General features: G+C 33.5%; 1 protein-coding gene across 3 annotated transcripts in view; it reads left to right on the forward strand.

Annotated features, from left to right (window-relative positions):
- The window catches only part of Nedd4 (E3 ubiquitin-protein ligase Nedd4), a 144,687-nt gene that overhangs the window by 117,724 nt on the left and 1,240 nt on the right, over positions 1 to 25,723 (forward strand). For all 3 annotated transcript variants that reach the window (XM_072523307.1, XM_072523309.1, XM_072523308.1), the window contains 6 exons: positions 1,281 to 1,405; positions 9,899 to 10,128; positions 15,124 to 15,245; positions 15,340 to 15,580; positions 15,962 to 16,190; positions 20,452 to 20,621. In XM_072523307.1, the coding sequence (XP_072379408.1) occupies positions 1,281 to 1,405; positions 9,899 to 10,128; positions 15,124 to 15,245; positions 15,340 to 15,580; positions 15,962 to 16,190; positions 20,452 to 20,621 (1,117 nt within the window). The remainder of the gene's footprint in view (positions 1 to 1,280; positions 1,406 to 9,898; positions 10,129 to 15,123; positions 15,246 to 15,339; positions 15,581 to 15,961; positions 16,191 to 20,451; positions 20,622 to 25,723) is intronic.

The raw sequence follows: 25,723 nt of genomic DNA on the forward strand, positions 1-25,723 counted from the left end.
TGCCATTTCGTGCATGTCTGCTTTACAAGCAATATACGTCTACTTTGTGGATCACGAAAAAGCGTTTGGCAGAGTCCGACATGAACAAGTAATGGAAATTCGGAAAAATAAAATCCCGGAAATATCAAGATCAAATATATATATATATATATATATATATATATATATATATATATATATATATATATATATTCAGAAGTCATTATGAGAGAAGCATTACTTAATGAAACAGCCGCAGTAGTAGTTCATGGCATTCCTATAAGGAACATATGATACGTAGATGCCATCGTACAGAACGTATAAACTACCTACAAAGATTGGTTCAAAAAGTCTATGAAACTAGTATCCATTATAGTTTGAATATGAACCTTAACAAGACAAAATTTCTGACCTTTACTAAAAAACAAAATCACAACATACAGCTAACGGTAAACCATCAGATTGTAGAGCGAATATATAAATACCTAGGAACTCTAATCAACGATAACAATTATTATTCAATATAGTTAAATCCAAATATAAACACCACGTAAGCTTTTCATTAAAATGAAACAATTCTTTTGTAGCAAATCCTTAGCAAAGATTTTAACAATAGTACTTTATGATGTAGAAGATGTCACTCTAATAAAAGAAATGTTCAAAAAGATAGGTGCCTGATAGATGTGATTGTAGAGAAGTATACGTCGGATATCGTATGTTGACAGAATCACCAACGAAGAAGTCTTGCAAAGAATCTCAAAAGATCTAGAATTTTCTCAAGAAGTAGAAATTATAAAACTCCAATATCTCGGTCATTTGAGTTACAAGATACAACTTACTAAAAGTAATCATTCAATAAAAAATGGAAGAAACGGAGCATAGGAAGAAGACAGATGATGTAGCTCGGAAATCTCAGGTAATGGTTTAACTGCTCATCGAAAGGCCTCTTGAGAGCAGCGGTCAACAAAATACAAATAGTCATGATCGTCACCAACCTTCACAAGAAGTCGTCAAGAAAAAGAAGAACTTAATTTAAAATGTCATGAATCCATATATATGCATTTGCATCACTTGTCTTCCAATGAGTTTAATTCTTTACATCTCAAATGCGTTTATTTATTTGATATGGTTAATTTTCGTTGTACTAATTTTGTTGATAACGGTGAAGACGTTTGTGGTTGTTAAAAAAATTTATTTATTATATCACATTTCTTTCCTTTCTCCAATAAATTTGAGATATTTAAATATAATGTTTAAAACATTACTACAAACAAAATATAAACAGGATTTCCATTTTACAGATACAAGGACCACACAATGGGAAGATCCAAGATTGTCTAATCCTCAAATAGCAGGACCTGCTATACCTTATTCCAGAGATTATAAGAGAAAATATGAGTATATGAAAACTCAACTTAAAAAACCAGTAAGTTATCAATTATTAAAATTTAGAATGTACATTTACAGTTGGATCAGTAGATATTTTCACCTGTGTCAGTATTCCCCAACGATATACACCTTAACATTCACGTTACAGGGAAAATGAAATTATTAAAATTTTCCTTGAGTTCATTTTTATAAGCACTGCAGATTTCCAAACATCAACAAAAGATTTATACATAAAAGCACACAGAGTGTGTACATATCAAGTATAATTAGTGAGATCTTGCTTCGTTTATGTTGTGGTGGTTTTACTACATCGTTTTTGTATTTAGAAATGAGCTAGTGCTTTAGTGTGATTCTATCCAATATTCCGTATGCTCTAATATACTAGATAATATGAGAATAATTGAAGAGATTGTTTACAATTTTAAAATATTGACGAAAATTGCATCTATATAGAGAGGTTTATCATCGAAAATAATTCTAAAAGGCCGTATTGAGCCGTATTCGAATTATTTATTTTATGAATGAGTTATTACATTAATTTCTTTTTTTAAACACAATCAGTTATTAATAGTTTAAAAAACAGCACTAATTATTGCCACTCTTACACTTACTTTTCACTAAATAGTAGAACTTGTTTTTAACAACACTTTAAGCTGTACACAACAAAACTGTTGAACCATTATGATGTATTTTAAAAGTAAAATCTAGGCCTAAAATATAAAGTCTAGAAAATCTAGAAATAAAATAGAAGTTTTTACTTTCCGTAGTCGTAGTATTTACAAGCTTGAAATAGGGGTTATTTTCTTCTGGGCTGAATTAGTATGCTTTGATGATATGGCGATGATGATATAGAAGCTAAAAGAATTATAGAAAATCAATATTATAGCCAAGGAGCACACATCAAATTAGACAACACAAAATCAGAAAACATAATGAAATGTGTGATTTTCTGGAAAACACACTATATGCTAAACATCCTGAAATAATTTCAAGAGATTACTCGAATCAAACTGCCGAGCTAATTGAGATCCTTAATTTTGCTTACGCTTATACCCACAATTCAAAATTAAAAAATAATATCACTAGGTTAAAAAAGAAACTAAACCCCAATAATTTCTCTTCCACAGAAGAGGCAGATGAACCACTATCTCAGGCAGAATTCTAACATGTCCAATTCCTTGATTTTACAGTGGAATCTTAATGGGTTTTATACCCCTTAAAAGTTAAAATTTTTAATAAATTAATTATGTCCTAAAATCTTATATCTTCAAGAAACTTATTTTAAACAAGCTGATATAAACCTTTGAAATTATCAATGTTGTCCAAAAAACAAAATAGCAGAACAGGCCAGTGGCTATATTCGTAAGAATAGACCTAGAAGCTAAGCCATTAAGTACTAATTTCGAAGCTGTAACAATAAGTATTACATAACAAAAACATATATATGCGATATTTATTTACCACATCCTAGCGAGCTAGACCTACAAAATTTAGATATCCCTCTTAATAATTCAAAACCCAAAAATAATTTTAGAAGATATAAACTGCCATCATCCTGCATGGGAAAGCCTTAAAACAGACAAATACGGTAATTTAATGAAACATCTCATTGACTCTTCTATTGATCTACTATTACTTAACACAGGGGAACATTCCAGATTTAACTCCTATAACGGCTCTTTTTCCGCCATGGATTTATCACTATGTAGCCAATCTTTATCAGCGTTTCTCACGTGGAATACTTTAAAATCGTTATATGACAGTGATTACTTTCCTATCTGTATATCAAATAAAATTCAATCTCCTAACTTTCCAATTTATCAATCCTAGAAATTAATGACTGCAAACTTGTCTTATCAAATCGACATTCAAAAAAAAATTGAAAACTACTATCCATGTGATGAATAAACTCTAATATTACGTCCTTAAACAACATTATTATAGAAGCAGCTCTAAAAAATATATATAAAATAAAGCTCTGCAAAAGACCACCAGTACCTTGGTGGAACAATGAAGTAGCATATGCTATATCTTCTAGTAATCATGCTTTTAATGTACTTAAAAAACACAAATTCGTAAACTCAAAGGCTCCAATTATTTTAGACATACAAACATTTTAACACACAATAATAAATTAAATACTTTTAAAAATACAATCGCAGAAGCTTTAGCTGAGGTCTATCAACAAAATTCTAACGACAAATTCTACAATCCCAATTAACAACTCTGACAGCCCCTTAAATCCTCCTAGAACTCTTCAAGAGTTAGAATTTTCTCTCTCAAATCTAAAAAACACATCTGCAGGACCAGATGATAGTCTACCAGTCTTCATAAAAAACTTACCATTCGGAGCCAAATATTTATTTAATACTTGTTTCCTAAAGCATGAATGTCCAGAACTTTGGCCTCAAGCAATAATCATTCCCATTATTAAGCATAACAAACTAAAAGACCTTTCACCGACCTATCTCTCTTACAAAATTTTAAACTTCCGCCTTATATGGTACTTGGAAAATAATGATTTTCTTGACAATCACGTTGCATTACAGACTTTATTTAATGAAGTTTTTGCAAATAACCAAAACCTAATAGCAATATTTTTCGATATAACCCAAGCCTGCGATAAAGCATGGAGATATTGTATTCTACAAACATTGAAAAACAATGGCATTCAAGGTCATATACTAGCATGTATAAAAAGCTTCTTTCAAAATCGCTCAATTCAAGTCATGGTTTTACAGGCTCATCAAATATATTAGACAATGGAATCCTTCAAGGTTCAATTCTTAGTTCAACTCTACTCTTAATCCCTTTCAATAGTATTATGGATGTAATTAAAGCACCCAGAAAAGCTAGTATTTACGCAGATGACGTTGTTGTTTATACTGAATCAAGTAACGTAATGGCAGCAACAAAAATTATAGAAAGTTTCCTAAACCGGCTTCAAAATTGGTAGATAGACACGGGATTTGTTTTTTATACGATACATTATTTTTAATAAAAATAAAACCCACCTCACAACTAATCTAATATTAAATAATTTACCTTTATAGCAGTCAAAAGAAATAACTTTCTAGGTCTAACTTTTGAGAGAAATTTTAAATTGGAATTCGCGTATAAATAAACAACAGCATTTCTGCCAAAAGAGATTCAATATATATAGATACTTAAAATATTATTCAATAAAATTTGAAGTGCTGATTATAAAATATTAATTAGTCGTTACAAATCGCTCATTAGAACTAAAATCGATTATGGTTGTATATTTTACGATGCTGCATGCAAAAAAACTTAAGAAAAGACTAAACAGTATTCAATCTACAGCTTTGAACTAGGTGCTTTTAAAACTAGTCCGGTTAGTAGTACGCAAATTTTAACTGGAGAACCACTATTACATGTAAGATGACATCAACTATCCTTGAACTATATTGCAAAGATATCATCCCAGAACAGCATCTTGTATTCTTCCACATCTGTAGCCCTGGTCTTCCTCCTAACAAAAAGACTAAGAACTCTACACCCCTCATAGAAAGAATAAAGCTTACCACTTTCGATAGGAATCAATTCGATGTATCGCTAAATATAAATGCAAATTTTCTCCCCTGGACAAGCTAGCCATTAACTATTGACTTAACACTTACAAAGTATCCCAAATTAACTACAAATTCCAAAATAATTAAACATCTATTAATCTTTACCGATGCGTCTAAAACTCCTATAGTCACGATCCTACCTACTACTGTAATGAAAATTCTTATAGTATATCGATACCTACAAACTGCAGTGTACTCACAGGCGAGGCCACAATTATTTTTATTATTTTGGAAGCCCTAATCTTTCTCAAAAAGAGTAGCACGATGAAGTGCATTATGATAACAGACTCATTAAATGCATTACTGGGATTGAAACAAATATATACCAACAACCCTATTTTACAGACTATAAAAAACGAACTAGAAACATTCCGATCATTAGGATTCAAGAACCCATTACTTTTCTATTCATCCATGCTTACCAAAAAATATTTCTCATTTTAATTTTAACTATAATAAAGTACATTCCTCGTTGATAACTCGGCTAAAACTTAACCATGGCCTCTTTTCAGAGCATCTGCATAGGATTGGAATCTATGAAACTCCCTTCTAATAATAGATCTATCGGAGATTTGAACCACTTATTTTTCGATTGTCCTAATCATAGGGAACAGACTCGGAGCCTATATTTAGGTTTAATCGATCTCAACATTAGCCTACTAGTTAACATCAGCAATTCGTTATCTTATTCTGATAAATCTATATGTAATATTCTAATCAAGTATATAAACGATTCTAAGATAAAAATTTTAACATCGTTATAACAATTTTCTGTGGCAAAAAGATTATTTGTCTAATGCCATCTTTCTCTTTCTCTCCACACACACACACATTAGGAGAGCAAGCGGCTTTTATTTGGGTGCCTTCACATACAGGTATCTACGGAAATGTCAAAGCAGATCAACTTGTAAATAAAAGTCGAATGTGCTCAAACCATATTGCAAAGTTGAAAACATATCCTTAACCGATCTAAAGAACCTGGTTAAAATCCACTGTACTAATACATGGCAAAATGATTGGGAAAAATTAGATGAAAAGTTAAATGAAATCTGCCCAAAAATAAATGTCCTGGAAAATCCTTCAAACAGAAGCAAACAAGTTATTATTAACTGTCTAAGAATTGGTCATACTGCATTAACACACAGATACTCAATGAAAAAATAACCACTACCAATCTACGTCAGCTGTAATCCACTGACCGTTAAACATATCCTGCTTGATTGTGTACAATTCATGGAAGAAAGAAGATCCCACGGAATCACAGATAATGATCTCAAATGACATCAAGTTATACAATTCTATTTAATGTAATATTTTTGTGTTTGTTATATCTATTAATAACCCTGCGTGGTTAATGTGGTTTTGTGTTTAAACAAAAAAAATATCAAGGTACCAAATAATAAATGCCCAACTAATTATTGCTAACCAAAATATCGAACATGTGCATCTTGGAACGCTAATACAAAATAATAATAATTTCTCGATAGAACTAACAGAATGAATTGAAATTGCACGTAATTCATATATTGTACTATATCGTCCCTACCATTTCCAACTATCGAATGTGAAAAATCGGGTTTTTCAGATTCGATGCCTTGTCCTTGCATTAGACGTGATACACCTTGTAGCAAAATATCGAAATTGTAGCTTGATAAGGAACGCGGGAAATATTTTGTTTAAACTATCGAATATGAACATTTTGTCATTTTGTTTTGGTCAAAATATCGAATATGCTGCAAACTGACGAAAATGGAATATTCGATACTTTTGATTTGTATAAATATAACTAAAGGCATATCTGTGCAACGCAAAATGACGAATGTGTCACATTTATAAAATTTCACAAGCCGAAAAAATGCCTTTGCAAAGTTTATGTCACATATGATGGTAATCCAGATGACGAAAAGGTTTTAAACCTCGAAACCCATCACAAACACCTCGAAAGAAAAGATGCAGCGAGAAAAAAAAAGAGATGAAGATAAACAGTCTGCTTTGGAGAATAGGAAAATATTAGCATTTAATTTCGATCTACAATCTGGTTTGTCAACGCCTAATGGAGCTGCGGGACCTTTTTTTATGCGAGAAAACTTGCCATTTATAATTTGACCATTTATAATTTAGGAGATGGGAGCGTCGAGTGTTTCATATGGGATGAAACCTTGGGAAAACGCGGTAGTACCTACTGAAATTACTACATGTATATTTAAATACATCATGTCTTACCCTGATATTGAACATGTCAATGATATCGGACAACTACGGTGGACAACAGAAAACTTTGCTTTTTCTGCCATGTGTCAATATGTTGTTAATTGTCACCCTAATTTAAAAACAATTGACCATCTGTTTTTTGTACCGGGTCACTCAGAAATGGAATTCGATTCTGTCCATTCAAAAATTGAATCTTCTCATTGAAGGATGGGTAGAAATCATAAGACTTGCACGCACTAAACCTTGCCCGGTTGAAGTGACATACCTACTTCATGACGACTTCTTAGATTTTAACACCAAAGAAGAGTGAGATTTGCATTAGAAAATAAAATAAAACCAAAGAACAAGCAAAAACAATATGAAAAAGATAATGAAGTAAAAGATGAAGCCCAAAAAAGTAATGGAAATACTAATTTTAAATATAGTGATGGTATATGGTACCAGTATCGGAAAAATAAAAATAACAAACTTTTCATGAAGACTAGCATTGACGGAAACTTTTTATCTCTTGAAACCAAACAAAAAAGAGGCAAACAACATAGTATAAACCCCGTTAAAGCATACGAAGAAAGGCTCCTAATCACGGATGCGAACAAAAAAACCTCTTGTCACTATGTGAACAAAACTTAATACCTAGGCCATACCACCAATATTACCAATCTTTACCAACATCTAGTACTGCCAGAGATTGTCTTCCAGAACCTGACGCAACTGAAGACAATGATAACCTTTAATTCAAAATTTAAAACTTTTAATTTACCATTATTTTACAACAATTGAGGCTCATGACTGAGTACTTGAGGTATCTACAGGACGTGAAGTTCCATAATTAATATATTGTGATTATTTTTAACTTTTATGTTTTTTACGTTTCTAATTACATTAATTTTCTAGCAATACGTACTTTCATAAAAATACTTTCAATAATTTCTTTAAACATAATTATCCCATTTTATCGTACAACTTAAATTTTTAATTAAATTATTTGTAATAAACTTTGTAAGAACATTAAATTATTTTAATTTTCCTCCTTTTCAATTAAGAATATGGATGTGTTAAAATTAGACCAATTTGAACTGTCGAAAATGCCACATTCGCAATTTTGAAACATTGGACCAAAACAAATCGTTGATTAACACAAAAAGCAAAGTAACGAATGTGATTTTCTGGAAAGACAAAAACGGTAAGCAGTTCAATTTTGTTATCAATCTAACAAGGATTAAACATTAAATATAAAAAACATAAAAATTTTTTCATTTGTCAAGGCGCTGATTTAGGATTCTCAAAAAAATAGTTATCTTCCTCTCCTGAAAAAGTATCACTTTTCACATTCGATATTGGGAATGGTAGGGACGATATGTTCATATATGTAATTTTAAGTAAGAACTTAAAAATGCGCATGTTGGGAAGTTACATACTAATTATCTTGTTGTACGGCATAGAAACAGCCACGCTGACTAAAGCGATGATGAAAAAGATAGAAGTTTTTGAAATGTGACTTTGCAGAAGAATACTATATATATCTTAGATCTAGATACCAATGATGAGGTTTTGCGAAGACTTTCGAAAGAAACAAAATTGGATAATGAAATAAAGATAGGAAAATTACAATATTTAGGCCATGTCATACGAGGGACAAAATGCCAGCTTCTAAAAGTTTTCATTCAGGAAAGATTATAGTAAAACGAAGAGCATTGGAGTAAGACGAATATCTTGGCTCCGTAATCTCAGAGAACGGTTCAAGTGTTCTTCAAATCAACATTTTAGAACAGCTGTCTACAGAACACAATTAGTTATGATGATCACCAACCTTCGGAAGAAGACGGTACCTTAAGAAGAAGATATGGCAGTAAAAATCCAACTACCTAACAATATATGACTTATATATACCAGATCCTGTCAAAAAATTTTACATAAGTTGACTTTATATACCAGACCCTTTTAAAGTTCTTTACATAAAAAGTTGGCTTTATATAGCAGGTCCTTTTAAAGTTATTTACATAAGAATTTGATATTTTCTAAGATTTTTTTTTTCTGAAAAATAGCTTTGGTACTGCCAATTAGCCAGACTTGTTTGTGTTTAATGTTAAAATCGACTGAATTTTAATTATTATTGATTGCAGATTCGTAATCAAAATTTTCTTGTTATCAGTGATCAATGTTAGTACTACATATACCTAATATTAATTATGGATACATAAATTTTGTTTTGATGTATTTTTATTTTGTTTTTGTATTGTTTCTTCTTGTTTTTTTTTGTTTTGTTTTCTTTTTTTTTGCTTTTTTTGTTTTTGTTTTGTATTTTTCTTTGTTTTTTTTTAAACGATATTAACAGATTATGCCTATATACTATTTACAACTTGTATTTACATATTTTAACATGTTTGTAAATGTAATGAAAAATTTCCATATTATTTGAAAATATTAAAAGATTAAGATTTATTGGAAAACAGCACTTAGAATTTATTAATTCCTTATAAAGTTCGTTTATATTATTAATATGTAAATCACATTCTAATATAATATGTGTTAGATCGCCTATTTTGCCACAAGTACAATTGGGAGTATTTGATAAACCGATTCCATGTATGTAAGATGGCGTAAGAGCATGATTTGCTCTCAGCCGATTAATGGTATAAGATTTTAATTTTATAATTCCAAAGATGTATTAGAAATGTAAAAATTAAAGTTAAGTAAAAATAAAAAAATTCTAATTTGTGTTTCAGAACAACGTTCCAAATAAATTTGAGATTAAAATAAGAAGGAGGAGTATATTAGAAGATTCTTACCGGGTTATAACATCAGTATCTAGAATAGAGTTGCTGAAAACAAAATTATGGGTGGAATTCGAGGGAGAAGTAGGATTAGATTATGGCGGCTTGGCTAGAGAATGGTTCTACCTATTATCAAAAGAAATGTTTAATCCGTATTATGGTCTTTTTGAATATTCTGCAATGTAAGTATGAAATATTTTATTTACTACTATATAAAACACTCGCTTTGGCTTAGTAGATATATCGAAAATATAATGGTCGGTAAATGATATATAGAGGACTCGAAAATAGCTAAAGGACTTAAAATAGGTATATGTAAACCTTATATTATAAACCCCTGACGCTTAAAACGTCTTTTAAACGAAATTCGTCGTCAAAACATGAAGTGATTTATCTCTGATAAAAATATCGAGAACAAGGAATTATATTGTTAGTCGGGCATTCAGTATCGCACCTGGTTCTTATGTTAGTATTTATTCCTTATGTGCCATATCAGAATTATCCAACTTTGGTTATCACCATGGCTTTACAGTCTTCTTCCATATCAAGAATTTGCCTTTGTATTTCTTATTTTGGTCCAATGTAAAACGCTTATTTTCGAAGAACCTTGTTTTCTACCTTCACTCATATTTATAACAGCACTATCAAAATGTCTGTCTCTACCAATTTACTTATTTTAATTGGACTTGCAGTTTGCCCAAATTAATTCAATAGCGTTGAATTCGCAGTGATGAGGAGGTAGTTTCAAAACTTCATGGCCATGTTCTCTTAGTAGCTCATCATTTATTACATTTTAATTCTCTTTTCTGTTAATTTTTGTAATTTATAATAATTCACGTTTTTTAAGTTTTGCGTCATACTTGATCATATTTGTTGTCAACCTGGTAATAATTTCCATCAGTGGAACGTAGCTTTTCTAAAAGAACACTTTGATATCCATCACAATTAATGGGAATTACTGTGTGCAGTTATTCATTTAGTGAAAATTTCATTATTTATTTCCTCATGATAATCAACTACTTTAGATTTTGAGCAAAATAATATATATATATATATATATATATATATATATATATATATATATATATATATATATATATATATATATATATTCAAGGTTCTTGAACTCCTAAGTGGAGCATAGAGCTTCAGTGAAAACGCGCCATCGGGTTCTATTTTGCGCTAAGGCCTTGACCTCATTCCAAGACTTTCCTTGACCTTTTATCTTGTCCATGATGGATCTTCTCTAAGTTTGTACTGGGCGACCTCTTTTTCTTCTTTCCTGGGGATTCCACTGTAGGGCTGTCTTTGCAATACTGGAATTATTTTTTCTGAGTGAGTGATCAATCCAACCCCACTTTCTGGACTTTATTTAATGTTCTACCCTTTTTTGTTCGGTCAGTTGTAGTAGATCTTCATTTCTGATTATGTTAGGCCAGAAAATACGAACAATTCGTCGTAGACATTTATTAATAAAGACCTACAGTTTATCTGTAAGAGTTTTTGTCACTTTCCAGGTTTCACATCCGTAGAGTAGAACAGACATGACATTTGACTGGAATATGCGGATCCTTGTAGTATACTCACCATATCTCCAAACGGGGTTGAGCATGCTGAATGCTTGTTGAGCTTTTCGTATCCTCATACGAATATCGTCCTCTGTACCTCCGCTTTCTGTTATGACACTTCCAAGATACGTAAAGTTTTCCACATTTTCAATCTGCATGTTGTTGGTAGTATATAGCGTGTTGTTTCCTGCATTTACTCTCATGGATTTGATTTTCTAATATTGATTGTCAAACCTACTTTATTGGCTTCAGTGGAAAGTGTTTCCAATTGATCAGCTACATCTTGGAAACTTTGTCCTAATAGGCAAATATCGTCGGCGTATTCCAGATCGCTTAGGCGTGTGGTTAACGTCCACTGTATCCCTCTTGTGTCGGAGTCTAGTTTGGAGAGAACATAGTTTACTGCTATGTTAAAAAGAAACGGAGAAAGCACGCATCCCAGTCTGACTCCAGTAAGTATGTCAAATTCGTCGCTGTTGATTCCATTGTGTGTCACGCTGCATTTCGCCTCAGTGTACAGTGACTTTATAATAAAAATTATTTTATTCGGGATGTTTTTTAGCTCTAAAATTTTCCATAAAGCAGCATGAGATAAGCTGTCAAAGACACACTCGAAGTCAACAAAAACCATGTATAGGGGTGTGTTCCATTCAACCGATTGTTCCATTATTACCCTCACAGTGTTAATGTGGTCTATGCAGGAGGATTCTGGTCGAAAGCCTGCTTGATCAGCTCGAAATTCAATCTTGTTTGTTTATCTTTTAAGTATGATGGTGGTGAAGATTTTATTTATTGCGGTAAGCAAGGTTATTCCTCTCCAATTTTTGCACAGTGCGAGTAATGTAATAAATTTCCTTCAATAACAGATCCTTTCGAAGAACCAGCGTGAACAATTGTACAACGTTTACCCTTCTGGTTTACGTACACTTTTAACTCTGTTGTCTTGCCATGAAATTGTTTTATTTCCCCTTAAATAACTCCATGTTTCGTAAAAAAAGAACAAGGTCTCTGGAATGCACACTATTAAGATTGTCCATATATTTACGAAGGAACTTGGCTCTTAAAGCAGCAACACTGGTGCAATCAATTAATCATACTACAAACGCTGTCAAAACAAAACTTACAATTGCCAGTGTATCGTCCTATGGATGTCTTGGATGTATGCCGTTGTTTATGAACAGACGGCTTAAGTTTATTGATTTAGTTTCAGTGAGTAGGAAAGAGACGTAATATAAAAAAAGAGCGTATCACTTTTGGAGTGCCGGCAGAAGTGAATACTTCTTATAGCGTGTTATTACTAGATGTAGGTGAATAAAATTTTATATCTGCTTATTAATGAACTATTAATATTTTTTATAATAACACTACCCATTTAAGTTCTTTAAAATTTTAAAATTCCTAATTTTTTTCTTTAAAAATTTTGTTCGGCACTTCCCAAATGCCAGGCTCTTTTTTTTAGAAAAACTTGGTTTCATCATCAGTTTAAACCTATAAAAAATAAAGCTTAATTTATTGCTCAAGTGGCCATAAGATGCTTTACTTACTAATAACTGTCTATATCACAGCTGCTACTGGAACCACTCTCACCGTTTATATTATTTATAATAGGTAGAAGTTCCTGTCTATCTAGTATATGCTCTCGGTCTTGCCACTTTTTAATTACATTTTCTGTGTGACTAATAGAATTTTGCCATATTTGGGGGGTAACAGTTTATAGAGCTTTTTTTCACATGTTTAAAGCATCACATTCTTTATAGCCATCTCTACCAATATAGGTTATATTTTTTAGTAATTCCCCATATTAATTCTATAGCATTGAAAATACAGTGGTGTGGTGGCATAATATTAATTCTATAGCATTGAAAATACAGTGGTGTAGTGGCAGACCTATTACTTTGTGGCCATATTGTTCTGCTAAATTATCTACAATGTATTTTGGAGGCGGCTTGTTTCTGAAAATAAATATTAATAACCTAAACTAAACCCTCATTAGGCGTATTTACTGCGCAACAATCTGCAAAAGCTCGTTTTTCAACATTGTCTCATTAAAAGGCAGTTTATTGTTAGTTAACCAATCTTTTATTTCAGTCTTGATTGAAGACATGTTTGTTGCTTTCTCTAACAACATGCTATGGTATGGAGCGTTATCCATTATAATTAGGGATGGTTCAGGCCAACTTTTGAATAGTTTATTTTCAAACCACAATAAAAAATTTGCTTGATTCATTTCCCCATGAGTCCATTAAAGCCGATTTAGAGAAAAAATATAGCCTCTGTACTCACAATGAAGCCATTTTCATTACCATCATGAAGAATGGTGATTCTACAAAAAAAATTATTTCAACACCTTTATGTTTTCAACATAAAAAAATATATTACCGTTTTTATCAGTTTTTATAGATTTTACGCTTCTTTTATTCTTATCTTGCCATGAGCGACATATAGATCCATTCTAAAAAATCCAAGTTTCATCTATAAAAACAAACTTGTAAAGTTCTTCATGTTTATATTTTTGATATAATCTCAAAAATTCTGCTCTCTTTGCAGCAATACGAGACTGTTCCATCAGTCCTCGCCTTGGATTATCTTTTAGCCATTTAAAACCAATATCTTTTAGTACAATACTGAGTGACATACGACAACCACTAAATAGTTCTTTTTCCTTCAATTAAATCCATAAAGAGGTCAAAGTCTCATGTTATTCTGAAAAGAATTAACTTAATATACACTTTATGATATCTAACGAAAATTATACTTACTTCGTTCGTAGATACTATGAATTGTATTATGAATTTCGCTTGTATTTATTATTTCAGTATTAGTAACTTAAACCTAGTACGTTTTTTGGGTATTGATGTTGGAGGTGTATTAGTTTTTACGGGCGGAAAGATAGAACTCACAGTTAAAATAATGTAAATTTAAAGCTGCAGCTACACGCTAAAACAAGAATGTATATTTTAAGAATCTACATAAACATATAAAAAAAATACATTACGTACTTCCCTAACGGCAGTCAACGGTAGAATTGGACCGTTATTATCTCGTTCCTGTTCAAAATAATGAATCAAAGAAGAATTAAATCACAATAATGTTCTAAAAAGAACTGAGTTTAATTAATAGTAAATAATAAAAACAAATCTGAAGTGTCAACACCGCAACTGTAAAATAAGTATTACCAATTTATACCAAAATGTCACCTTCGTTTGATCGCAGTTAAAGTGTGATCCGGACAAGTGTGCTTCATAAAAACGCTTTATAATCCACTTATACAAATTAAATGAAATAAGTTATGGTATATTTCTTTAAGTTTACATTAATAGAAATCTTCATATATTATTTCTACGCATGTATAATAAAATATGTCTAGTGGCTGTAATTCCAGTGTAGTTGGCTAAAAGATTCTAAGAAGGAACAGACCTACGACGTAAATATTTTGTGTCGGTATCATGTGACGTCACTTACTATGACGCGTATTATGTGCATCGGGATTTATCTGTACCAACTGTAATTTTTTTTTGTTATGCCTAAATTTCTTTCCTAAACTATTTTCTTTTGTTGTATTTTGTTATAAGCTTAAAATGTTTTAATGTAATGTTGTTTTATTTTTAGGGACAATTACACATTACAAATAAATCCGTTCTCAGGGCTTTGCAACGAAGATCATCTCAGCTATTTTAAATTTATAGGACGAGTCGCAGGCATGGCCGTTTACCATGGAAAATTATTAGATGGTAATATATTTTACTACAATCAATGTTATAACCCATGAAAGTTAATCTTTATTTAATATTAATATTAAATAATTTTAATTTTTTTATTTTACAGCGTTCTTTATAAGACCTTTTTATAAGATGATGTTGACGAAAAGTATTGATCTAAAAGACATGGAGTCGGTTGATTCTGAATACTATAAGTCTCTTTTATGGATAAAGGAGAATGATCCATCGGATTTAGATTTAACGTTTTCTGTAGATGAAGAATCATTTGGTCATACATCAGTACACGAGCTTATCGAAGGAGGAGCGGACATTAATTTAGATAATTCCAACAAAGATGATTACATTAAGTAAGCGTGATTTAAAATTCCATTATTATTTTTTTTAATTACAAACTTTCATTTTTAAATTTTATTATAATCGGGGACTATGTAGAAATAGATGTTGTTCTTTAATAGTAAGAAAGACTGTTCCGCCCATTGTCCATTTACCGACTATGTATTTAATCAACAACAAACGTCAATGGCGCTTTTTGACTGATTTCAATAAATAAAGAAACAGAATTTCCATTACAGTTGAACACTATCAAAGTATTAAAGGTGGTTTTTCACACTGTGGTTATTAAAAATTCAACGGTCGCCATTTTGAGACGACGCGAATAAACATAGTTATTTACATTTGAAAAAACATAGTTATTTCGTATTTGGCTTACAGTAACACGTTTATTTTAGATGCATAATCCAATGGAGGTTTGTGGGAAGAGTACAAGAACAAATGAACGCTTTTCTAGAAGGATTCAGCGATTTAATACCATTAAATCTTATTAAAATCTTCGATGAACACGAATTGGAATTACTGATGTGCGGTATTCAACATATTGATGTGAAAGATTGGAAAGTCAACACATTGTACAAAGGAGATTATCATGCAAATCATATTGTGATTCAATGGTTTTGGAGGGTAAGTTTATATTTTTTCTAAGAAAAGTTGATGTAGTACTCTTATATCTTCTAGCTGTTATTATTTGTACGGCTTTTAACAAAACAAAGTACTTGGTGAACACGACTGATGTTCAGGAACATTTTTTTTTATTCTACTGTTAAAGTACTTCAAAATCTATAGAAGAAATTGATTATTCGGTTACCTAATATCTTATTTTATCTAACATAGTTACTTGTATCTGGGTTGATAGTCAGATATTTTTAAATACGCGTCCAAAGGTCTGTGTTCTTTATAATACAGTATTCCTAAATATAATTTTAGTAATCAAACCAAAACCAAAAAATTTTAGTAAAAAATTCTTTATTAAGGGTATATTTATTTAAAAGAAACCTTTCGGGCTAAATCACAGAACGTTTTTGGAATAAATATTCCATTTTCAATGTTGCTAACTAAAATAAGAAGTATAAAACCACTTTAATTAAGAAAAACGTAAAAAGTTAAATGTTGACCAAGGTAAAGGCAAATGTGGTTTACTACTTACTAGGTTTACATTTTTAAAACCACTAAATAAATAGGTTAAAATTTAAATGTTATTAAATCGTTAATAGATTTATGATTGCTGATAATTTTATATGATGTTAAAATTTTAAGTAGATCCACATACGTTGCCCTGAATGAATCTACTTCAAATTTTAACATCCTGTTAAATTATCAGCCATCATCTATCACTTTAATAACTTTTAAAGAGCTTTCATCCACCTATATCCTTAGTATACCTTGTAAGTATTACACCATATTTACATAAACATCATACTCTTCGATTTCATTAAATCTTCTAATACCGGATCTTTATACTAAAAAACAATATTTAGGTTATATTTTTGATTTCGTGATAACCTACAACATATAACAAACTGCAAAAAACACAATTTATCTTCCAGATAACTTCTTATTCGGCACTTTATTTTGAAAATAAATAATATATAATACTTTTTTATCTGTCTAATAAATAGTTAACGGGAGGTGTAAGGACTGGCGCTAAACCAAGTAAATATAAAGTAACATAAAGTTTTCAAGTTATTTTGCTTAATAAATATTGCCTTAAAATTACAGTAACCAATATTTTTGGCAATTTTTTGAAAAAATGATTCGTATTATTAATTATATTAATATGTAATTAATACTATTAGTATTGTTAATTAAATGTTAATTAAATCGTTTCAAGAACAAAATATGATTGGCTCAATAGGTTGAAATGTCAGTTGGTAGATAGATAGATTTAGGGAGATGGCCTTTTGGCCTATTCCACTGAGACCTTTTAAGATCTATTGTGGTCCTCTAGTACTAGATAACATTCTCTAACCTGACCCTTTTTAAAAAGTCTAACAGCTTCGAGACTACTCCATGTAGCTATTTGCCGGTGGATTTTCCTCTCCTAATGCAAAGATCCGCATGTTTTCCAGACTGTCATACTGACATAGAATGAGCTCTGCTGTTTCTTCTTCGAGGTGACAGAATCTGCATAGGTCATCATCTGATAATCCCATCAGCTTCAAGTGCCCATTCAGCTTACAGTGCCCTGTACTATGGCTTTAACTGTTTTCCTGTCTTTGCTTATTAGTTCTGCCGTAAATTTTGGCGAATCTTCTGTAATCAACTGTTTCCCTAGTCTTTGTCCTGGTGAATTCCTCCACCATTCCAGAGATTTGTGAGCTACCCACTTCCTTGTAGTCGTTCTTGTTACTGTCTTTGCAATGCCGCAAATGGGTTCCGGTCCAATGGATGGCATTAAAGCATTGTTTGGCCATTTCATCTGCTTTTTCATTGCCCTTATGGCCCTCGTACCCCGGTACCCAGGTTATCGTAACCTTGCTACGGTCTCCTAGTTTATTTAGGGCACACGCACAATCCCATACTAGCTTAGAATTGACCTCTACAGAGTGAGTGCCTCAAGCGCTGCCTGACTATCTGTGAAGATGGCAACTGAACATAACGTTCTTTCCTGTCTTTCTATTTCTTCCACGCAGTGATGGATTGCTGTTATTTCCGCCTTTAAAACTGTCACATCCTTAGATAAACTTACCGGGAAATGTATCCCTTGATTTGTCCCTACTATGCCGGCTCCCACACCCTCCGACGTTTTTGAGCTATCCGTGTACCAGGTAGCAGCAGCTTGTATGGGTACACCTTTATTCCAGTCTTCCCTGCCTGGTATCTTAATTGTGAACTTATTGTTAAAGCTATATCTCGTAGCTGTTGCATCGATAGGTTGCCCCATCACAATATCGGCTTTTAGCTCCTCGATTAGCTTTCTGTTGTCAGCACCATGCATCTGGCTTATATGTCGCTGACTATTTATTAATCTGTGCATCACTGATCTTGCTTCACCCTGTATAAAAATATGAAGTGGTGGTAGATTCAGCAGGCCTTCCAACGCTGCTGTAGGAGTTGGTTTTATGGCCCCCGTAATGCCCTGGCATGCTAGCCTTTGTGTATTACCTAGCAGCCTTATTCCTCCCACTTGCTGCATCTTTGTCCACCACGTCACCGAGCCATAGGTTATCATTGGTCTAATAACCCTTGTGTATAACCCTAGCGTCATTTTGGGGTTAAGTCCCCAATTCTTACCGCACGTTCTTCTACATCTTCCCAGGGACATAGTAGCTTTCTGTGTGGTTTTCAGAATGTGAGTATTTCATGTAAGCCTATGATCAAGATTCACCCCAAGGTATTTTGTTTCTTTAGCAAATGAAATCTCTGTTCCTCCCAGCACCGGTGGTTTTAGGCCTTGTAGTGCTGTTTTTTGGTGAAGTTGACGATTTGTGTTTTCTGAGCATTGACTATCAGTTTCTCTTGTTTACACCAGTCGTCACACCCCTTGCATTGATGTTTGTGCTGACCCATATGGTATGATGTGCGTTGGCATCACATCCTATAATGAGCTGTAATCCTTTTCCTAGACAATATACAACTATGTCGCTTATAATGCTTGGTGGACACAGAGCCTCATCACCTGGAAAGTAGGCTGAACACACCACCAGTTTCTTCTCTCCCACTTCCGTGGTTATAGTTAGAGCAGCTGTAACAATATCATCGGTGCAGAGCATCGGGATTAGTCTACAATCTACTCTATTACTATGAATTATACACGACCTTAGCCTTATAGCTTTGGGAGTGTATAAAACCTTACCTTGTTTAGTTGATAGGCCAGCAATCTTCTCAACTATCCTCCAAGACTCCTGCAGGAGGGCCACCTCAATGCCTTTTTGTTCCACTCTTCTAACTAGCGTTGCCGATGCGGCTTTTGCATGTTGAAGATTGGCCTGCAGGAGCCTTATTTCTCTCTTCATTGCGAAGAGATGGCCGGTTCTAGATTTGTGAACATTCCTTCTTCCGTAGGTCCGACACACACTTGGACATTAGTCCTTATGAGTGTGTCAGCTCCACCCGAAGAAGGTTGTTCCTCTTCCTGAACCTCCATATGTAGGGAAATTTGCCTGTTTCACAGGAACGAGTTGCTACTGGCTTTTCATTCTGTGTTTTTGTTTTCCATGTCAGTTGGTAGTTCAGATTTCTTTCCTAGGTGGCGCTAGGAGTTATCGTCCCGGACAAACTGCGTTTCCTTGTAATGTGTCATCCTAGCCTTTTATATAGCTAGATTTTTTACTCAAATTTTTTGAAATAAAAAAATCGTTCTTCATCTTCACGCAATTCAGCAAAAAGAGTTCTCTAAATTCTCCTTGATCTTTACATTTGTAATTAATTGAGTGCCACCAGTGTTTACTTTTTCTCTTGAGCGTCTCCAGAATCCAAAAAAGCAATAATTATTTTTTCATCGAAAGATGAACTACCTGAGAAATTATTTCACACAAACTGTTGGGATCCTTTGAAAATCACGATAGTAATTGACCTCGTGTATTTATGAACTCGAAACTCTAAAAAGGAACATACAATTCTGAACACGAAAACCAGAAAGTCTGTATTTATCCATAGATTATTTGATTAGTTTTCGTCTATGTCCCGTAAATGCTGAAATACAATAATAAGGTCTTTTTCTGACTAATCCAAACCTATCTTCCAGAATCTCTTTAAAATTGCTATTTGTAATAAATATATCAATTCTACTACTTTTGAAAGTAAACAGAGACTTTACCTAGTTTGAGAAAAGAAGTTTTTAATTAGAGAATCAAGCTACTAAAAGTTTTTGTTGTAAATCCAATGTGCATTATATCAACTGTGTATTTTAACTATTTAGTAAAAAAACTATTTTGGTTTTTAGGTTGTGTTATCATTTAGTAATGAAATGAGGGCTAGATTGTTACAATTTGTTACTGGAACCTCTAGAGTACCAATGAACGGTTTTAAAGAATTGTACGGCAGCAACGGGCCACAGTTGTTTACGATAGAAAAATGGGGAACACTAGATAATTTTCCACGTGCTCATACCTGGTAAGTAATTTTCTATAAGATATTTCTCTAAGAACATTAAATCACTTAAAAATTCATTCAAGCATATTTTTTTATTAGAATAGGTATTAAAAGTTTATGCGTCGATAGATTCTACATTTCTTAATATAAGAGTAGCAAAAATAGTTAATGGAATTAAACAGAGCACTGTGTTTTCTCAGAAGAATAATAATTTTAAACTATTTTTGAGTGCTAATAATTCTTATATCTAAGAGTTAAAAGACTGTTTTATTATTCTTTATCTAATACAACAGCTTAATGTAGTTTGTTAAAACGTTATCGACTCGTTAAACGTTTCGGTTCCTAAGCAAATATATTCATTTTTATATGTAGTAAGTGGGTTTTTTTTTTCGAAAGTCTATTATAAACAGGTCGAACTTCAGCGGATTGGCTTATTGTACATCTTCCATTTATTGATGATACCCATTCCAAAATTCTGGAAATCTGTACCAGCTTGTATAGGTCTAGTGTACCATATATTTTTAAAGTCACTTGGCAATCTTCAAAAAGTGTTTGTTGCCTACAATCTTGTGCGTCGCTGTCATTCAAAATAAGGTTGACTGTATCAAGTTCTCTGCTGCAGAGTCTGTAGCTTAAGTCTTCATGAAACAGTCCCCGTTGATAATACTCCCCGATGACCTGTAACCCATACCAGTGTCACTGCTATGTTCCGGCAGTCTTTCAAGTTCTTCCTGGCATTCCTACACTAACCTAGAGTCCTAATTACATTAATACTGCTGTTTTCTCGCAGTCTATATGACATCTCCACCTTGCTTAGTCTAAGGAGGACACGTTTTTGCTGTACCTTTGGCCAGCATACCATTGATGCATATGTAATTGTTGGTTTTATCACCATGTTATAAATCCAATTTAACATATTAGGTTTTAAACCCCATATTTTTCCATGAGTGCGCCTGGAAATTATCATTAACGTAGTTACCGCTCCTTTGGTTATTCATTCTATCTGTTGATTTCAAGTAAACCTTAAGTCTGATATTAGTCCAAGGTTCTTTACTTCACTCGCCTGATGTAGATTTATACCATTTAGACTTATAGGACCCAATCTCCCTCAGTTTTTCCTTCTGGCAAATTTGATGATTTTGTACTTCTGGGTGATTATGATAAACCCTACATTTAAAGTACATTCTGTAAGGACAGTCAGAGCGTTCTATCTCTTACTGAGATAGTTGAATCTATCAGTCCATCCATGATGAGATTCCACAAGAGAGGAGATAAGACTCCCTCTGGACAGCATCTAGCTACCTGTGCTGACACTATATCCCCCAGTAACATTTCGTATATCACAAGGCTCCTCAGAATGTATTCTATCCATCTGCAACTTGTTTTATCTATTCCTCTTAGATGAATTCCACTTGTTGCGTTGAATGTTCCCTCTATATCGAGAAATGCACCCAGTATCACTTCTTTGTTTTTCAGAATGTACTATACGTTGGAATCCCTCACTTTATCTGGACAATTTGTCTTCGAACGCCGACATTACAACCTCTTGAAACTGTTCGGAAGCCATGTCTAGGTCCAGTTTATGCCTTATCAACCCTTTAACCCTACCTAAACAATATTCTAGGTCTGCTTGATATGGTTTCGTCTGTTTTACGAAGGTTACGATAAGTATTTTTGATAATCTCATTACCTATTATTTAAAATCAGATGTGTCCGTGGTGTGAGCCCATGTAGAGAATATCAGGTGCATCTTTAATCTAAGATTGAGTTCGGGATATCCTTGCGCTGTGTGTGCTCAAAAGAGCAGAGTTTTGTATTCTCGAGGAGACTCGAGACTCGATCCAATCATCATAACTTTTGTTTTGATTATTAGATCAAGAGACGTAATTTCTATTAGTAACTTCAAAAGATCCATAAATGATTGAGATAGGGTTGCTGCGTGTCCCCGATTCAATTTAAAATACATATTTAGGAGGCATACAGAATACCTGGTGCAGAAAATGTTATAAAATAGATATAGAATGGAGTAAACCCCTCTGTATACATTGCTACTCTCTGATGACCAGGAGGTAATAGCAAGTGACGATAAAGATATCTCATTCATAATGAGAAAATTAGTGGAGGAATACAAAAAATGGGTTTAAAAAATAAATTTAAGATACGACTGATTACCTAAGCATTGGAGAACTAACACCTAACATGGAAATACAGGATAGGTTACAACATAAAAAGGATAGGAAATAAATACATCACAACAACATTCAAAACAACCAATACATAGATCTTTTCTATCCAAACAACACAAAAGAGAGATCAAAGAACTACATCTATAAAATACCCTGTGAATGCTACAATTTTTACTTGGGAGAAACCGCAAGACCACTAAGTGTCAGGATAAACGAGCATGAATCATACATCAAAAACAGAGACTTCGACAAATCATAGATATGCAAACATGTCTGGAACAATGAGCACAGAGTACAATGGAAAGATGCATCAATAGTCATGAAAGAAACAGACGTGAAAAAGGAAAAATCAAAGAAGCAGCCCTCATCTTACTTATTGAAGAAAAATGTATAGTAAACCCATCATAAAATATAGCAGGCTTTGGTTGTCAATACTAAAAGAAGAAGTCAGCAACAAGAATATATAAATATTAATGGATTAATAGGTCAGAGACACATGACCTACAATTATACATAATACAAAATACATAAACACACAACACAAACACTCAATCAATTGATTTGATATCGACCCTAGGATGCAACACCAACTCGGAAGTTTCAACTCAAAATATGGCTATCTGTCTGGAAGATCCAGGCCGGATGAGTCACCTGTCACATTTTGTCAAAGCGCCAACTAATAAACAACAACTGGTTTGACAGGACGACCAACCGAAACGGAAGATATCTCTGCAACCATCTCGAGAACAGACCGAACACACATGTCATCGGACCAACAGAACCGACATGTTTCCACGGAGAACTCCCTACGTATCTTGACATTGCAATCCTACACAACGTGGGTCAACAATACGAGATACACTCTCTAAATGAAGGCGATTCGACACATAACCTAATCGTCCTGACCCTGGGCGCATTAGAATTGAACTATTTGCAGCCCCACAACAGAAAGAAGACAAGTTGGCCAAACTTCAGAAGAATTGTGAGCGAGAACATCGGTAACATCCCAACAATTAATAATATTACAGAACTAGAAGATAGTGTAATAAAACTAGAACAAGCAATAAACAATGCTATCGATGCCAGCTCCAAAACCGAAACAATCACAAGACAAAAAGGAAGATTCAGGTATATAAGTATAGAACTTCAAAACCTAATCAAAGAGAAAAACCGGAAAAGAAGAAGAGCCTACCGCACAAGAACGGTAGAAGACAAAAGGATTGCAAATGAGCTAGACAGGGAAGTGAAAAAACAACTTCAAAATAAGGGCAGAATAGGTATTACACATACATCTCCCGAAGAAATAAAGGAACTTATAAAAATGACAAATGCCAAAAAAGCCCCAGGACCCGACAACATCACAAATAGGGCGCTGAAAAATCTACAAACAAAAGCTATTGTTTATATCACTAACATAATAAACAGCATGCTAAAACTACGATATTTCCCAGATAGGTGGAAAGAGGCACACGTAATAATGATTGCAAAACCTGGTAAAAACGGCACATTTCCGCAAAATTACAAACCTATCAGCTTATTATCATCTATAAGCAAGATAGCGGAAAGAGTCATACTAAAAAGACTCAATGAAGAATCACAAATGCTAGGAACCATACCAGAGGCTCAATTCGGGTTCAGAAGCGAACACTCCTGTGAATTACAGGTACTACGACTTACAGAATTTATCACCAAAGGATTTAATGAAAAAATGTACACAGCTACAGCTTTTCTGGACGTCAGCAAAGCCTTCGACAGAGTCTGGCACCATGGACTCATCTATAAAATGAATGAATTTGGTTACAGTGAGGCGATGACATGCCTCCTTGCGTCATATCTTGCCAACAGAAGGTTCAGAGTTCGAATAGGGGCAACCCTATCCGAAGTCGGGACCCTGGAGGCGGGTGTGCCTCAGGGAGCGGTGCTGTCGCCTTACCTGTACACCATCTATACGGCCGACACGCCAAAAGAGCCAGGCTCTCTGTTGAGTCTTTACGCTGACAACACAGCAATAGCTGTTAGCTGGAGAAACCCGGATCATGCAGCTAATCATCTGCAAAGAGCACTAAACAGATTCCTAAGATGGTGCATAAAATGGAAAATAACACTAAATCCAGACAAAACACAGGCTGTAATGTTTAATCACAGAAGAAGTGAACCAAATCGCGAAATTACAATCGAAAACACCCCAGTAGACTGGACCAACCAGGCTAAATACCTAGGGGTACATCTAGACAAGAAGCTAACGTTCACTGAGCACATCAATCAGCAAGTACACAAAGCCAAAGCATTGAAAAGTCAGCTCTCAACACTTATAGGAAGGAAAAGTAAACTACGATTTAAAACCAAAACCAGGGTTGCGAATAGTATTATCCTGCCAGTCCTAACATATGCATCCGCATCGTGGGGACACACCTGTAAAACAAACAGGAAAAAGATACAGACCACTCAGAATCAAATAGTCAGAGATGCCCTTAAGATACCAAGGTACGTACCCTTGAGATACGTATATAGAGACTCAGGACAAACAAGAATCCTACGCACGCTAGACGAGAGAGCATATGAAATTTTCAACGGACTAAGAAACCACCCAAGCAGAATGTTAAGAGAGCTGACTAACTACAATGAAAACATAAGGACGGTACACAGAAGACCAAAACAACAGATAGCTCGATATAGGGAGAACCCGAACGAATAAATAAAGAGATGGTTGCAAGAAGAACGAACAAAGAAATGCAGTCAATCAGAAAACACACCAAAAAAACTCTGGCGAGAGGGTACGCTTTTCTTTTTAGGTTTTTAGGTTTATAGGTAATTATAAGTCCAATATACACCGGGGTGTGTGAGAGCATTATACACTTGGGAATGTACACCCCAATACATGCACACAAATAGGATTAAGGAAAAAAGGAAAGAATTGTTGCCCAGGCATTTTATAGT

The sequence above is a fragment of the Diabrotica undecimpunctata genome, chromosome 2 (assembly GCF_040954645.1).
Source record: "Diabrotica undecimpunctata isolate CICGRU chromosome 2, icDiaUnde3, whole genome shotgun sequence".
NCBI classification, from domain to species: Eukaryota; Metazoa; Arthropoda; class Insecta; order Coleoptera; family Chrysomelidae; genus Diabrotica; species Diabrotica undecimpunctata.